The sequence below is a fragment of the Corylus avellana genome, chromosome ca3 (genome assembly GCF_901000735.1).
Source record: "Corylus avellana chromosome ca3, CavTom2PMs-1.0".
NCBI classification, from domain to species: domain Eukaryota; kingdom Viridiplantae; phylum Streptophyta; class Magnoliopsida; order Fagales; family Betulaceae; genus Corylus; species Corylus avellana.
The window spans coordinates 27,012,842-27,030,483 of NC_081543.1; the positions used below are offsets into that span (position 1 = coordinate 27,012,842).

Genomic DNA, 17,642 nt, shown 5'->3' on the forward strand with positions numbered 1-17,642 from the left:
GTGCAATTGCTGAAGTTGCTGGACTTTATCAATATTCATTTTTGCATCATATTTTCCTTGCTTAAAATGCAGGCTTGGTTTGTAACTAGTGCTTCTGACTATAATTAGCAATGATTCTTACATACAGAATTTGTTCTCTTTCACTCAAATGATACAATAGGATTACAAGCCCAGCACATCACACTAGAATGCTGCAAGTCTGTAAGTAGGGCTGCTCATTGGGTTGGCCCAAACCGGCCAACCCAATGATTCCAACCCGAACCGATGGGGGGTTTGGTTGTGTAAACCTGTTATCCTGTTGGTAGTTAAATTCATATTCCAATATAGTCAGATTGAGGGTGTTGATAAACTTTGACATACCCAACCCGGCCAACCATATGTTATTATTCACTTTTCATTCTTCCCTTTGTTTTGTTCTGTTCTTCACCAAAACTCATCGCTTCTCACATATCAGATCTTCCACAAATCTTTTTGTTGGTCAGTGTTTTATTGCCCTGATTCTTGATTGGACTGTGCATGTTAGGGTTGAGTTCACGATATTCTATCATGATGATCTTTGCATTTTGGTTTCGGAAATTTTTTCCTTGTTTGAAGATTTCATTGGCTGATTATTCTATTCTGTTTTGATTGCTTTGATGAGTTTACCCGTTGATTGTTTGGGTTGGTCAGTCGGTAAACTTACCATATACTGGCGGAAGGGGATCAGTTTGGTTTGGTAACCGAACCCCTTGATTGATCAGTTACTAAAACCGACCACCTATGATTGTCAGTTTCAACCGTCGGTGAAGGTTGAATACCGATCTGAGGGGGCTGGTGCTCAACCCTATCTACAACTAGGTATCAAACTGCCACTAGTGGTGAAAGATCTTGATGGCATTCAAGAGATGGCCTAATAAAATTATGATAAAACAAGATTTTTTAGTTAGATTAGAGCAAGTAAGATCTGACCCAAATATAAGTTTTCTCAATCTGTGCTTATTTCAATTCTACCAATAAAGGTAACTTACTATTCTGCAAGCCTTGATGGTTCAACAGAAAGGTATCTTTGGAGTTTAATCCTTATCATTAAATTATACCTAACAATTTGATGTCTACTATAAGAAATTTATTAAAACTATTTATCTGTCATTAAAACTCCATCCTATTGATAATCCAAGCCACCGCCAGGTCCAAGATCCAAAATGTGATGGTCAATATTGAAGCCGATGATTTATACAAATCTTGAGAAACAAAATATCAGCAAGATGGTTGTAGTGTGGCCGTGAGTATTCCCGGCGAACCCGGGTTGGCCGCCGGCGATGGCGACAGTATTTTAGGAGACTCCCCCATATGTGCTCTCTTAAGGCATGTCCTAGCCACAACGTTTTAAAGCAAGATAAATTAATCCCAGTCAATTTAGTAGAGCTTATGAGGAATAGGAGAATTAAGTATCTCATACAATCACTGAACAAAATGTAAACTCATGCATTCTTGTGGTTCAGGTCAGAGTGCATGATCATTGAAGAGCTGCTTTTTTTTTTTTTTTTTTTTTTCTCAAAATGATAACGTTGATGCAAATTTTTGCAAGGTTAGACTAAATGATGATCACCTGTTAAAAAAAATGAAAAAAGCCAATGAAGTGGCGGCTGTGGCACCGTCATGGTACTCGCTGAGGAATCTCTGATGGTTAAGTCAGACAATTTTTATGAGATAACCTAAATAGAATTTTGGGTTGTTTTTTTTTTTTTTTAATTTTGTGCCATACCCTTAGTGGAGTTTTTGACTCTTCTTACCTAGGATTTTGGAAGGGTATCACTGGAATCGGATAGTGTTTTCTGATTTCTCGCCTTGTAATTGGCACATAGATGTGTAACAACCATCTAATGGATACGAATCTTGAGACTTTATGACCCTTTAATTGGGTTGACCTTTGATCATTTATTTCCGTATCAATTGCCCTCCATTCTCGAATCTAACATGCGATGTGCTAGCCTGACTTTGGGAATCCATTCGGTCCGGTTGTGATAGTTAGATAACCATCTTTTCACTTTGCGTCGTTGGGTTTTTGTTTTGGCTAGGATTTTAGGAAATTTTGCATCTTGTCAAATTTGACAGCCCTACTACTAAGAAGTATGGAAACAACGGCCTATTACTTAACTGTTACATATTAAGATATAAACGCACTTGTGAATGAGCCAATTCTTTGGAAAGTGACTGTAAACAGAAGAAAAGAAAAAGGCATGTAAGTGTTAATTATTTTGGAGATACAAACTTCTTGTGAACAAAGTTTCCATCTAGTTTCCTTAGCCTACATCCTTCATGAGACCAAAAAAAAAGAATAAAAAAAAAAAAGAAAAGAAAAGGAAGGCAAAAGAGGAAGGATAGTATCTCTGGACAATCTAATGATTACTTCTATTCCCTCTCTATCAAGTTACAATATGGACAATGTTCTGTTCTCTGTTTAATCTTTTACTATAGAAGTTGAAGAATGAATGGAATAATATAACAAAAGGATGTTGGCAACCCTATGGAAATAGCCCTCAGCCATGGGTAAGAATCTCTAGCTCGCATCTCCAAATAGCCCCATGGATTCTAAGACACCCTTTTAGTTTATGAGCACCCCGCCGACAGTTAAGTCGATGATGCTGCTAAGCAATTGACACACCCCCTGAAGCTCAGTGTCAACCGCAGGAACTGGCACCCCTGTGGTCATCTAAGGATGATATCATCCTCCATATTTCCTTTGAAGTCATGGGGTCATCTTAACATATGCAGGGATCCTCCAAGAAGCCCTTTTGCAGTGTGTGAAGCAAGCCGGTTGAGCCGATATTCTATACTCGAGCAATTGGCGAAAAGGGTGGGTTGAGCACATAAGATGGTGGGATTTCTTTTACCATCTTAGTGACTTTGGTCTTCTCCTCAGAAGTGACGGCTGCTTCAATTAAAAATTCCACTTCCTCGTCAATAAGCACTTTCAGCGAATTGCTTTGCGATAACTGTTTGTTTCTGTCCTTCCTGCCATCAGTGGAAGCTTCTGTGCCATGCAAAATAGCAACACAAATGGAGAATGCTTGTAATGTGGATAATTGTGCATGAAAATCAACTGCATACTCTCCCTCTTCAACAAAAGTCATGGTCAGTGCCGGTGCACTCTCTTTCGCTCCCTGCATACAAATAAAAATCAGGTAACAAGTTGTGAGATGCAAAGTATAGCCATAACAAAGTCTGGACCTTACTGCATCAGGAAAGAATAATGAAGAAGGATTTTCTAGTTGCAAGAGTTGAAAAAGGAGATACGGGTTTGATTGCTCTACTTTTGAAGGATCTCTTCTTCTTCTTTTTCATTAGTAATGATACATCACTGAAACGACTCATTGTTAGACAACACAATTTGTTTTGATTGTCAGGCAGCAAGCACCTATAAAAAAATGGGGTACACCATTTCTTGGGTCTTGTTATCTGTAAAGATATGTTGGGTGGAATCCTTGCATGTGGACCCAGCATCTTATGTTGTAGAATTCCTTATTCTCCAACCAAATTATGATATCATGAAAAATAAATTACATCAAACAAAATGCTTACCTGAACAAAAAGCTCCAAAGGCTGCTGATTGTCCAGAAGTGGTTGATCTCCAGCACATTGAGTACAGGGATTGCCTAAAACAGTGAGGGGACAGGCCATGTCCCAACCGCCACAGTCACAGCCTCCACCTAATCTCCATCGATCTAATAATGATGAAGGGCCCCGACTTTCAGCACTAGGCAAGCCATGGTTTCCAGTTGGAACTAACACCTTCACTTTTTCTGGACTTCTGCTGTCATGGCAGCCCTTTTTCCTCTGCTCAATCATAGAAGGATTAAGTAGGTTTGAGATCACTTTATCACTAACCTTATCTCCACTCCTGTATGTCAAGCTCTCTCTTCTTTCAAATGGGACTTGCATAACAACGGCTGCAATTTCAAGGTCTGGATGCAATTCTGCAGATGCCCAAGGGTAAGAATTTGAAGAACCAAAATCACCTTTCTCAGAGGCTTGTCTATGTTGTAGTTTAAGATTCACTGGACGAGACCTATCATCGTCGAAAGTTTCCTTAACCAAGCCTGGATTAGAACCTTTGACAGCTTTATCAGCATCAGGGTTACCATTTTCTTGGGCTGCAACACTTTGCCTTGCATGTGCAATATCATACAATACAAACTCTGTCACCACAGAATTGTCAACAACTCCACCACCTTTTAGTTCTGAACACAAATAACAGGAAACTTGCATCTGTCCCACCATGGAGGAATCTTTGTCACTACTGTTCCATCTCCATCCGCTGGCATTACTCTTCTTTCTACCATCAATGGAGTGAAATGTATATACCCAATTAAAAGCGTTGTCCGTCTTCCATGTCTTGGCCACAAAAACATCTTCTGGGCACTTCAAAGAGAACTGAAAAAATGGCACTCCATGTTTGTATTCTAACTTGAGGTATCCATGTAGGTGAACTGGTGAGCATGCAACAACTGAATGGTGGTTCTCTCCCTCGACAAACGGAGGATCAAGTTCTGGCAACTTCTCTGCATTTGAGAAATCACGCAGCAAAGATTTCCTAGATGTTTTGTTCCTCATGTTTGTTGTCCCAGATGCTTTTAGCCCACCAGATTCCACTATGTAACCTAAAGGACTCCGCAAAGACTTGGACTTCTTGAATGGATCAAACATCTTTCTGATAGGGCTGAATCTGGACTTTGAGCTAGCTCTGGAGGAGTAATCGCTTTCTGATGGTGAAGGCGAATGGAGCATTTCCACCTTTGCCGAGAGCGACTTGTGGAATGTGCGACCTGTGTCTCTTTCAAGATCATTACTATCATTTAGAGGTCCAACAGCTTTGCCGCTTCTAAATTTTCGATCCACCACAGCATCAGCAGGTTTATCCATGTCATTCGAATTGAGACAAATTCCAACAAAGCCATCTGATGAGCATGGTTCTGCATAAGGCTTGCAAACAGATTTTGGACTAAAGTTTGGATCCAAAGATATCACCGGAGATCTCTTCTTCAGGCCTTCCTCATCTGGACCACATAATGAGTCAACAATTCTAAAAGAGAAAGAGCTGTCACTACTACGACACATTGCAATATTTCGCCCCCCATCAACGGTGCCAGTTTTCTTCATTTTTCTTACCTCTTTGGAAGTTTGATAAATGGAACCTCGCTTGAGCTCAATGTTACCCTCCAGTCCAACAGGTCTAGATGGAATGCTTTTACAAGAAGAACTGCGATAGCGACCAAGGTTAAGCTCTATGAAGTCCTCCTTTAGGCTCAATCGATCATCTTTACGCATGGGTTTCCCTTTTGTGTTTCCATTTACAACATTGGAGCAACGTCGATGAGATGGAAGAACGGTGTTAGGACTCAGACCAATCTTGCAACTTTTATCAAAGTCCAGCTCCATCTCTAGTCCCATTGATAAAATCCCAATCCTGCAAGACATTTCAAAAGAGGGGAAAAAAACACTATCATGACTTGCATATGCAAGACAGAAGCACACTGATCTGACTATGAAATATGAAGTTTTCAGTCAATTATCCGAAACTAATATATTGGTGCAGGGTCATAACAACATGCCAGAAGAAAAGCTTTTGGCTGCAAATTTTCTGTCAGATATGGAAATTATTGGCATTACATCTCCAGAAAAAAATGCATAACAAGCCCAGACACCTTTCTGAAGAGGTTTATTAGCAACGAACAATACATAAGTCTCTGAAATTGATTTTTTAAAATAACATATGAAACTTCACAGATGAAGCATAAAACAAGACCGTAAGGAACAATTGCCAATGAAGAGATATCAGTTCAGTGGCAAATGCATTCAATTTGCAGAATTAAATCTGTGTTCATAAGTTATGAAAATGGATACATTTGATCATATTAGAAAAGAAAATTCAAAATAAAACAATTTAGAATTTCTAATAAAGAAGCAAGAGTACAATGCTATGCAACCTCAAAAATTACCAGTGTTTGAAAAGGCATACACCCCCCCATTAGTGATTCCAAACTTTAAGATCACAAAAACCTCAAAAACCCAATCTTGATCCCAAAAAACTGAAGCCCCTATAACACCAAGGAATCTTCTGATCTATATAGACCCCAAAAAACAAGTAAAGGAGCATACACAAAAGCTACAGTTTACTGACAAAGAAAAACAACTACTTTACTTTTCTCTGGCATTCCAGGCCAAAATGAGAAGAAAATGCTTGTAAAAGAAAAATGGCCATACCCCACTAGATCTCAGAGAAGTGAACTCAAAGAAAAACCCAACAAACTGCAAGCAGATGCAATCATATCCTCCAGTCTCTTGAGCTGAAAGTCACCATGAATCCATAAGAACAAAACCCAACAACCAAATTTAACAAACAGTAAGCTGTGACCAATAGAATACAAAGACTTCCCCAATAATCAACCAAAGTGTACGCAAAAAGAAAAGATATCCAGAATTATGCCAAGAGTAGTAAAGCATTGCTGCATAATAAACACAAAAAGTGAACTCTATAGAGAGAGAGAGAGAGAGAGAGAGAGAGAAAGGGTGTGATGTAAGACAATGTTGGAGAGAGAATGCATGCCTGATATGAGTGAATCTCTCTCACATGAGGCAGGGCTGCAATGAGCGACAAGCTGCTGATAAGCTACAGTTCATGTCTATAAAGCCATCTCCTTCAAGCCATCATATAATGCTATAGTGTTGTGTTTTTTTAAATTTTTTTTTTTTTTTTTATACTTCCTTTTTTTTTTTTTCAAATGTTTCTCTTTTTAAACTTTTTTGGGTTGCCTTGGAGAGAGCACCCATTGACAAAAAGACAACTATAGCCTTGTTAAACAGTAGCTAAGGTTTTAGTTTAGTGGCTTATTCTAGGATTATATAGTCATTAACCCAAAAAAAAAAGGGTTAATGTCCAAATCACTGGCACAAAATTATTATCTTAAGATTTGGAGAACAGCATATATCAAGCCCGGAATCCTACAATTAATTGTCTGTTTCCCAATAATTAATTATTGAATTAAGATATATTATTAACGTTGTAAACTGCAGATCTCACACTAAACTGAAGTTACTTTATAGCCCTCAATCCTTTAATACATGGACAGAAATGCCCATCTCACACACACACACACACACACACACACATATATATATATATATATATATATATATATATATACTTTTATTATTTATTATCATGCTGCCAAATTTGCAAGCCAATTTAAAGTATAAAGCAACGACTCATTTTGCTACAATCAATTTTGTAGGTGGTCCAAAAGATGTGTAAAGTGTGTGAAAGACTATGACTATTACCCCCATCGACTTTCTCAAACTTGGTGTCTGCTTAAAATTTTGATGAAAAGTTTTAAGCAAATAAAGAGGGTAAAAAGAGTTTGTTCTAATTTCAATTACCATATTAAATAGGTAGAGCGCTCTTCTCCGACAAGTCAGAATAACCTAGATGTTATTTTGCCTAGTCAAAATGTTAAAACGGATCTGAAATGTTTTGCATCACGTGAATCGCGCTCATCAAATATGGTGAGTATTGTTTATTTACTAAATGTGAATAAAAAAATAAAAAAAAATATAGTGTGAGGTATGTAACTAAAATAGAGAAAATAACATTAAAATCACTAAAAAGCTCTTTGCTCTTCTCCATTTTGAAGAGATTTTTTTGGCAAAATACTACCATACCCAACAAATTTATTGAACACTCAAACAAATTTTATTTTTATTTAAAAAAAAAAAAAAACTCCTTTTCTTTTATTCCCATTCTCTCCTTTTAAATAAAAATAAAAAACATATATTTAAATGAAATAATAATAAGATAGAGAGTGAAATAACTTTTATTGAATGAATTGACTAAAATTTAAAAAACGGAATGTAAATGTTGAATTACTCTTATTCAAGGGATCAGGATCCTAAAAAATTTATTAGCTAGATTATTAACAAGTTGAACAATAAATATAAAAGAGTGTTTATAAGACTCACCTACTCTGACTCCACAAAATTTATTCTTATATTTACTTACTATCAAAATTATTAATTTAGGACCAATAAAATTAATATATAAGAATGGGTATTTTAGTTTTTATTGGCCGACATACATATATATGGACAAGGGTAATACTGTACAATCAGTGGTAAAAGGGTAATAGCAGGGGTCTTGGTGGTAGACTGGTAGTCAAGGATAGTAACGTGAAAATGCGTGCATGTGATTGGTGTAGGAGGGACGAGCCAATTCTGATGCGGTCTGTCACATCCGACCCACGGAATCTTTTTACTCCACTAATCAGCATTAAACTAAAAAAAAATTTAAAAAAAAATAAAATTATATATATAATTAAGATATGAGACGTCCAAGTCGCTACAAATATTTTGCAATTAGTCTGTTAATTTGTTAATTAACAAAGCTATAAGACGTGATTAGATATGTGACCTTCTTGTCGGTGCTGCAGAAAAGATGATACGTACTTCAAGTACACTCAATAATCCCCCCACCATCTTTTCTGAAGTGATAAATCAAAGGGAACAAAAGCACTGAAAGAGTAAATAGTAAATATAAATCCAAGCAACAATTTATTCATCTATAATACTGCTATGTGGGGATCTATCTAGTACCCCAATTTATTGGGTTCAATGAACATTGTAAATACACATTTAAGATGGGAGGTGTGTGACACATTACATATTACTGCAGATTGCAGAAGAAGGTAGGCTCTATAAAATTACCCCAACTACACTCAACAAATCCACAATGACAGCCAAAAAGAAGTTACCGTACACTTTTTTTTTTTTTATTTTTATTTTTTTTTTATTTTATCGAAGAGAGATATAGATTTAGATACAAGCAACACTTTAGTTGTCTGTAACACTATTTATTGGGGTTTAACTAGCACCGTTAGCAAACTTTATTGGTACTTTATTGGTACCATAAGTGTGAGAGCCGGCCCTATTATGAATCAATTACTTTCTTTACTGTTTTCTGAATAGTGAGCACAATTACTAGCCATTTTCTTTACTGTCTAAGCAATAACTAGTGTTTGTTATCATCCAACCATGGTGGCCCAAAAAGATGGGGTCGTTTTGTGAAGCTTTTTTCCTTATTGTTAAAACATAAAGGCATTAACAAACAACTCCAAATACAACGCTTAAAAACAAAAAGCACGGACTAAAAAGTTTCATAAAATAAACACGCAATTTTCTTTTGCTAGGTAAAGTGGGATAAGCAAGTGTCGGGTTGCTCATAAGAATGATATATCCACCTATAGTAATGGACCATAAAAGAAATTGGACATGGCATCTTCAACCCGCATATTCTTTCATGGAACTAACTTCAGATAAAAGAAAAGAGATGTATGAGACAACAACTTGTAATCTGCTTAAAGCTATACACAACAAAACCGCAGCTTGTATGCATTAGACCTACCTACAGTTTAACTGTACAAGAGGACAATTCCACAAAACTAAAAGAGGAATTTATCTGACGTAATTTATGTGATTTTTCTTTTATGTTCTTTGAAGTGACAGACATGAAAAGCCACTTAAAATATGCCACGTCAAACCGAAACACTAAGTCTTGACCCAAAACTGCAAGGGCTGGCATATTCTACTCGGCATTTCGAGGAGATTCAGTTTTTTCTTCCTTTTTGGGCCTACCAAATGATTTCTGGGTATCCAGGGCAGGCATGGATGCTTCACTTGTTTTCTTGAAAGCGTCAATGGCCGGCTTATCAGATTCACGGGGACTCACCAGCTTCTTCTCTACGTCTTCAAATTTAGCAGTGGCCAAAGGTGCTGTGCCAACGCTTCTGTGCGTACTTGGTGCATCTATTGTCAGTTTGGATGCCTCGTCCCTAGAGGCATACCAGGAATGGCCGCAGGCAATACACTCCAACTGAATCCACAAAATCCAGGGGAAAAAGAAGTCGATGGCAATTAAAGGAAGCAATAGCTGGATACAAATCCACATAAATGTTTTTTTTTTTAAAAGAAAAATAATAATAATAATCGAGATATCATTTAAAGTGTCAAGTGCCCAAGTATACAAAAGAAAACACTTAAATGTAAGTAGTACTAGAATCAGTCTTTGAATTAAGCCTTCTTGATTAACTGCACCGAAGCTTCTTCATGTTGCTCGCCTTGATAGGCTTCTGTTGTGCTTCAAATATTATTTTCAACTTTGTTCTTTGCCCCAAAATGAGAGCAAGATATTACAAAGCATTTATATGTGTTAAATGTCATGCTGCCGTTGCGTGGTCAGAAATTTTCAAACATGAACACAAGCAAATGAAGCAATTGTATCAACAACTGAACACACACATACAGAGAAGTTCATGTACAATACACACGCAAAAACATTATAAATATATATATACACATAGTTTTTTGTATCTACCCAGCCCATTCATGTTTTTTTTGGAGGAGTGTTTCATCACTGATATCAAGTTAAAAGGACAAAAGGAAATTTTGAGAACCTGATAGCGCTCTCCATGTCCTGCTTGGATAATGTCTCTTACACCAACTTTCTCACTGCATCTTGAGCAACGAGCATCTGTCATCTGTTTCATGATCGACAACTAAACAGTGAACACATATCTAATGCGCAAATAAATACTTAACAAGAAACTAATAGTTCAAACCAAATTGAGGAAATAAAGAAATGACCTGCATGCGCTCTGACTCATCAGGCTCTGTTCTTGCTGTTTCCTCTGCTGTTAAACCCTCCTGAAATTTCAAATGTTTAGTTGATATCTTTTCCTACTTGTACTTAATCAAAAATACAAAGGCAATAATAAAAATGCAAAGCATGAGGAAGAGTACATATTGGTTGGTAAAAGGTCCTTTTTCTTTTTTTCTTTTGATGATCGGTAGGTTACACATGCGCACCTATTGGGTCTTAAATTATACTTCATACTTCACTCATTCGTACAGGGGGAGGAAATGCCATATGAGTTAAAGCTCATTGGCTGGTCTATAAAAGGTTAAGTTTGAAAGCAAACAATGATTGAACGCTAAAAATAAACTGTAAAATCAGCAACAAGGAATTCATAGAATTTAGAATTACTATTCTGGTAACAGAATTCAAACATTCATGCAAAGTTACACTAGATCACACCATCATATTTAATTCGGTGGAGAAAAAGAAAATTCACCCAAGCACTTCATTTACTTTTTGCATACTTAGACACTTCAATAAGAGAGCAAATGAACAAGTAACAAATAAACCTAGTCCCAGAGGGAGTTTTCCATGTCTTGCAACTACATCTTCTAATTGAAGCAAGAAGAAATAATACATGCAGCTGTGCTTCTACATGTTATATACATCAATTTAACATGCAGATCTTCAAACCAAACATTTACATTTTCTGTTTAGGTTCCTACACAAGAGACTAATAATCCCTTCCCACTTGTTGTATAATGTTCACAGAATCAACAAAACAAACTAGTTATGAAATGGAAATGGGATCATTATCCATAAAAAGACAATAGCCACTAACTGACAGACAATCACAAGTATCACCTGCCCAATCAGCATCTGAATCGGCAGTGACTGAATACCAAGTGTAACAGACCCTTTGAGATAAAAAGATTGGAAGCAGAAGTAGAAAGCCACGAAAACAGCGTACCTTTAACTCATTTGGTGACATGTTCAGTATTTTTGATGGTTCCAACTCTCCATTTAGAAGACGCCGGGCCAGTAATGCGTTGCTCTACCAAGAAACAAAAGAAAGGATTTTTTTTTTAAATAAAGGGAAGTTAATAAAAGTAGCTAGACAAATGTGACAACTTTTGCAGCAAAATGTACGCATATCTAAAGCCATATGCTGTTTCCCTCAAACCAATTTAAAATGCTTTGTTTATTATGGACCCTAAGACCAACAAACCTTACATATATTGAAGGACTCCGGTCCTTTCATCTCATCAAGCAAAGACAGAAATTTCTTCAAATGTCCAACCAGTTTTAATTTTCTATATTATTAACCTCAATAGTACTGATAAGATATATCCCAAAGGAATTGTTTAATACACCAGTAAGTTCCTCAGGTTTTATTAAGTGTTACCCCAGTAAAAGTATGCCTCAAAGAATGAAAGATATAGCCAAGGCATCTTAGGCATAGCTAAAGGTGCACCTTTAGCACCAGCTCAACTCAACCAAGCCTCACTCCATAATTAATAACCAAATTCTTCTGTGTTTCTATTAGGACATATATAATATGATCCATCCAAGATACCTTTATAAGTTTCTTTTTCTCTCACCATATTTCTGACCCACTAATATTCATGGGAATTAATAAAAAAATAGACACATAAAAAAGGGCGCTGAAAACAGCCAAAGATTGATTACCATCTATCTATCCACCTTTGAAGCCAAAAATGCACTTATTAACCATTAATTAGGAGAGTTTAAAGGTTTTAGCTTGTAAATCTCTGAGAGAAGTGAGACCCATCTTGTTTGAGGGTTTTGTTAAAACTATTACATATCAAGTGTGAAAATCCCAATGCATTAGGCTCTCCTAAACAATAAGCCAACATGTTTGTAAATGCATGCATGCAACGAAGTGATTGAATACACACAAACAAACACAGCCTACAAACCTTGAGATTAAACACCATTGATCGCATCTTTTGGTTATACTTCTGATCTGAGGAAAAAGTGTCATGCGCGGTCCTCTCAAGAGCAATTACAGCTGGAACAGCAGCATCTGGCCAGAGAAAAGACTTGCCACTCTGGAGAAAAAAACAAATACTAACATGTGTGAATCATTGTATTCCCTTAATCCACTGCTTCCAGTTACCAAACATCTATCAGCCGATGCCTACATACCTTTACAATCTTTTCTTGAGATCCATTTGCAGCTTCTTGACACTTATTCTCTCTTTCGTGGCCAATGCCATCAGAACCACCTTTTTCTTTGTCATCTCCATCCATGCTGTCGACAGAATTGCACATGTATTGAATTCCTTTAAGAAGCGCCTCTAGGCATATATCACGATGGTTCTCTCCAGTCAATGCCTTGAAATTGGCTAAAATACAGCGGTATTCTGAATTATTATTTGTACAGCTTCCAGGTGTTTCAGCTTTTAGATGTTGATCAGACCTTGCTGTTGCTTCTTCCTCTCTTGTAACATCAAGAGGTGAAATGTTCTTTCTCCTTAAAGCTCGTTTAGTCTTAAGCTGATCTTCTTGTTCAGCAGCTGTATCTTCAGTTTCAATGTCAGGAAGATCCCCCAAACGTGAGAGAGTTTTCTGAACAAGAAGATCAATCTCATGCTGCTTATTATCTTCATAGTCTGTATCAGTCAGTTTCCACAGTTTCCGTGCAACAGTGTCATACACCTTTTGTACAATAAAGCCAGGATGCTCTTTCCGACTTGGAAGCTGCTTGTTTATGGGAACAAAATGCACCAAACACTTGTGCATTACAGATTCTGCTGGGACCTCATCACGGTGGAAACTGTAAAAAAGCTCTCTTGTATCACGTGATTGCCAGCTTCCACCGCCTTTTCTCTCTGCCTCTTCAGGGCGATAAAACCACTGTCCAGTTACCATCATGCTCCCATCTTTCGTCTGACTAATATCCTACCAACAGGAAAACACTTTCATAATTAAGGCAGGTAGAGAGAGGCGGGTAACAAAGACAATACCTAAAAAAGAGAAGTCAAATGAATTGTAAACTAATTTATGTGAAAAGAAATCAGAATATATCCCAAGCACCATATGCCGCCCAAAGAATAACTACAAACACCAATTACATATGAAATGTAATATAAAGCATAACATGCGTAATGTTAAGTACAAATTGACAGCTGACAATTCATAAGTCCACAAAACAGCAAGTTAGCATGCCTTTGCCTAAGGTCCACATGGAAATAGCAGACAGTCAGAGATTTGAATAAGATATGTTCATGTACATGATCAACTGTGTGCCTTCTAAGTCAATAAAATGAACTACAGGTACAGATGCTGTGATTCGTGGACACAGACAGAATTTTCATGTTTTTGCAACAGATTGTGGTTCTAAAAATACCGAATAAAATAGCAACAATTTTCAAGGAAAAACTCATCCACAACCTTACTACTTGAATATCTTCCAATTACTGATAAAACATACCAATCAACCTGAAATTCAAGAATGCAACTCCAAGTTGACATCAGATGCATATCAGCGAGATGGTGTTCAAAATTTCACAGAACATTGAGCATAAAACTTCAACAGATATCATTAGTATTCACAGAAGACTGTAAGACAAATTTCACAGAAGAAGTACCTTAATTATCACCATGTAAACCTGAAATTCAAGAATGCAACTTCAAGTTGACATGAGATGCATATCAGCGAAATGGTGTTCAAAATTTCACAGAACATTGAGCATAAAACTTCAACAGATATCATAACTATTCACAGAAGACTGTAAGAAAAAATTCACAAAAGAAGTACCTTAATTATCGCGACATAAGGCTTTTGTTCCTTATCCTCAGGAGCTAGAAGTACAGGATCCTCCTGCAGGACAACCAAAGTAGAGATAAACAGTAACATAAGCAAGCGGGGAGGGCACTCAAGAAATTTTTATACACCCTAAATAACCACCTAGAGCCCAAAAGCCCAAAATTTCTGAATCACATGGATGCATATCTCCAATCTAAAGCATTAACTAATCAAATAAGGACACTGAAAGCCTAAATCCTAGCATCAAAACATCATAAAGAAGGTAAGAATATATTGGAGAGAAAATAAAATATAATGGGCATTCATGATTTTTCAGCATAAATCACTTTTTTTGAACATGTCCACCTACACAGCCAAATCACGAACAAGATCAATGAACAATTAAAGTATACATAGATAAGAAAGCCACTTCTCTCAAACATTTCCTCGTATACAATAAATAATTAAGCCAATAAACCCATAAAGACTTATGTTCATCGACCACTAATAAGAACATATTTAGGGCACGAAGTCCCTACAAACCTATAATCGTAACACAAAGGAAACCAGCAGCAAATGAAGATTTTAAAATCATTGAATTACTGGCAACCACATCTTTCTCTCTCATTTCTCAGCAGCCAAACAGAACTTAAAAGTAACCAAGCCCTAAAATGCACCAAAATCCCCAACACTGCTTTCGCAATACATCCGCTAAACCAACGAAGTTCAAGCAAAAATTACAATCAAAATCCAGAATCAAAACCCTAACCAACTCAACCAAAACGAGAAGATCTAACCAGCTCGTATCGATTGTAGTCGAACTCGAACGCCTCGTAGTGGCTCCTCCGGCCTCTCCCTTTCCCGGAGAACCTCACCGGCTCACCAATCGGCTTGGCGTCTTCCTGCTGCGGCTCTTCCTCCTCTGCTTCCTCTTCGTCCTCCGATGCTTCCCTCCCCTTCTTCCTCTTCTTCTGCTGGCGCTTCTTCTCCTTCGGTTCCTCTTCCTCCTCCGCGAGCTTCATGCGCTTTAGTCGCTTCCGCCGCGGCTGGCTCTCGTCTCCGGAATTCGAGGACTGTGGCTGCTGCTGATGCTGCTGCTTCGGCGGCGCCTCCTCGTCGTCGTCGCTCGTCGAAATCTGCGCGAACCTCCGGTACCTCATTTCAATGCCAATTGCCAACCCCCCTCCTCTCTCTCTCTGGGACTCAAGTACGCGAACACACACAACACGCAATCTGCAGCTCTGGACCAAAAAGAGTTAGCCCGCCAAGCGGTGCGGTTTCGTCGTGTTTAACTGACGGAGGCGGTTCGGAAAAAACGAGTTTACCACTGTTGCCCTTTTGGTAAGGGTGGGGCGAAACCCGCCCCAACTTTAGCTGGCCCGAAGTTACCGAGTCGCCTGGTCGGCTCCTGATTGGGCTCGTTGGAATCGGTAACTTCCTTTCCAAATTTCGTCCAAGTTAGTACGGATTTTTTTTTTTTTTTTTGGGAAACTCACTAAGCCCCCTTGAACTTCCGGCCAATTTTGCAGACCCCCTGAACTTTTAAATCTCTCATTTTTAATCCCTAAACTTTCATTTTCTCTCAAATAAGGCCCTTCCGTCTATCTGAATCGTTAAGATCAAACATAATGCATATCACGTGACTTTCACGTGATTTTTTAGGGTTCATTTACCCCTTTTGCCCTCACACTCACTCACTGAGACTCACACTCACTCACAGAGACTCACACTTACACTCACTCACCCTCACGCATCCTTACACTTACCCATATATATTAAACACACTACCCAAACTGTGCAAGAAACCCCCGAGAACGAGAGAGCACGAAGACCCACTACCCAAGTTGTAGAAAAAAATCACTAGGTTCCACCCATCCATTGGAAAAGATTAGGAAAGAAGTCGAAGAAACAAAGTTGAGGATCTAGCTAGGAGTCATGTGCATCTCGACTGTGAAGAATCCCACACGACGGCGATACCCAGTATCGGTGAAAGTCGATTCTATCATCCACCGGCAAAATTACCCACTACCCAGTACCAGCAAGGTGACGACGGTGAAATATGGAGCACTCCAAGGGTGGGTGAGGTATGCGATTCAGGATCGAGCTATCCAATTTGCAAATGTGGGAACAAAACAGTTATCAAAACTGCATCAACAACTAAAAATCATGGCAAAAGGTTTTATGCTTGTGTTAATTATTTGGTAAGATGTGTTTTAGAATTTATTTTTTCACATGAATTTTCTGCTCATCCCGTTATGCCAAAATTCTTTATTAATTGGGTAAACCATAATTTTTGTAACCATAGTTTTTGTGACCCTAATTTACGTGATTATGCAGAATGAAAAAAATCGTGGTTGCAATTATTTTAAATAGGTTGAACCTGAAATTTGTGTGTGCGGTGATTGAGTGATGTCGATGTTAATGGAGTGGCAGAACGAGTTGAAGTCCGAAAGGGCAATGAAAGTCTTCAAATGCAAGCTTGAGCTTGCTGAATACAAGTCCAAAATTGAAGTTGATACTGCTGATTTTGAAGTTAAACTTCAAAGGATTGAGAATGAGTATCGTTGGATGTAGCTGAAGTTTCGAGTTGCACTTGCATCTTTTTGGTGTCTTGTTGCTGTATTGATGTGTTTCCGTTTTTCTAATGGACTTGCATCAAGGTTGATGTTAAGCAGTTGAGATAGACATTTTGTTTTCTTTATTTGTATCAGACTTGTATGAATTGACCATTTTCGTAATGTTTTTTAGGTCTTAGTTAGGTTGTAATATTTGTTATGGTTTGTATGGATTTTGTTGGCATAATTGACTCTAGTATTGAAATGGATTTGTCCTCAAAATTACGAAAATTGTGACCCCAATTTATGTTATTGCTTGTTGTTGTGGTTGTAATATTTGTTATGGTTTGTATGGATTTTGTTGGCACAATTGACTCTAGTATTGAAATGGATTTGTCCTCTAAATTACGAAAATTATGACTCCAATTGATGTTATTGCTTGCTGTTGTGTTTCCTTAATATTGGGAAATAAAACATTGGCTAAATATTGTTATCCACATGTTGTCAAGTCCTACCAAATTTACACCAAATGTGTTCAAACTCCTAACCTAATCCAACTATCAAAATCAATGCAAGCACTATATGTATTTAATCACAACTACTTAAGACCATTCCTTATTTAATTATAATCCAAAAGTTGCATAAAATGTTG

The 17,642-nt window shown here is 37.6% G+C and overlaps 2 protein-coding genes across 5 annotated transcripts; both read right to left on the bottom strand.

The window, feature by feature from the left end:
• Nucleotides 1–2,370: 2,370 nt before the first annotated feature.
• LOC132176493 (uncharacterized) lies at nt 2,371–6,650 on the bottom strand. 4 transcript variants are annotated; one of them, XM_059588723.1, is made up of 3 exons: nt 6,587–6,650; nt 3,562–5,446; nt 2,371–3,143 (listed from the first exon to the last, which is right to left on the bottom strand). In XM_059588723.1, exons 2-3 carry the CDS (start codon nt 5,428–5,430, stop codon nt 2,811–2,813), a joined length of 2,202 nt encoding a protein of 733 aa, XP_059444706.1. In that variant the 5' UTR covers nt 5,431–5,446; nt 6,587–6,650; the 3' UTR covers nt 2,371–2,810. The 4 variants fall into 4 exon arrangements, with proteins under 4 accessions (XP_059444706.1, XP_059444705.1, XP_059444707.1 ...); XM_059588722.1 differs by lacking the exon at nt 6,587–6,650 and adding an exon at nt 6,244–6,542; XM_059588724.1 differs by lacking the exon at nt 6,587–6,650 and adding an exon at nt 5,979–6,217.
• Nucleotides 6,651–9,301: 2,651 nt separating this feature from the next.
• Nucleotides 9,302–15,857, bottom strand: LOC132175476 (uncharacterized). The gene is made up of 8 exons (XM_059587435.1): nt 15,233–15,857; nt 14,448–14,510; nt 12,833–13,588; nt 12,604–12,735; nt 11,634–11,717; nt 10,672–10,731; nt 10,482–10,565; nt 9,302–9,901 (listed from the first exon to the last, which is right to left on the bottom strand). Exons 1-8 carry the CDS (start codon nt 15,593–15,595, stop codon nt 9,614–9,616), a joined length of 1,830 nt encoding a protein of 609 aa, XP_059443418.1. The 5' UTR covers nt 15,596–15,857; the 3' UTR covers nt 9,302–9,613.
• Between the last annotated feature and the right edge of the window lie 1,785 nt (nt 15,858–17,642).

What these genes read in the sequence shown, in the direction of transcription:
- LOC132176493 (XM_059588723.1), bottom strand. Translation starts at nt 5,430, where the DNA reads ATGGGACTAGAGATGGAGCTGGACTTTGATAAAAGTTGCAAGATTGGT. An exon ending in CTTTGGAGCTTTTTGTTCAG is followed by an intron (nt 3,144 to 3,561) that starts GTAAGCATTTTG and finishes ATTTGTATGCAG; the next exon opens with GGAGCGAAAGAGAGTGCACC.
- LOC132175476 (XM_059587435.1), bottom strand. Translation starts at nt 15,595, where the DNA reads ATGAGGTACCGGAGGTTCGCGCAGATTTCGACGAGCGACGACGACGAG. An exon ending in ACTACAATCGATACGAGCTG is followed by an intron (nt 14,511 to 15,232) that starts GTTAGATCTTCT and finishes GTTGTCCTGCAG; the next exon opens with GAGGATCCTGTACTTCTAGC. An exon ending in CTCAAGAAAAGATTGTAAAG is followed by an intron (nt 12,736 to 12,832) that starts GTATGTAGGCAT and finishes TTTTTTCTCCAG; the next exon opens with AGTGGCAAGTCTTTTCTCTG.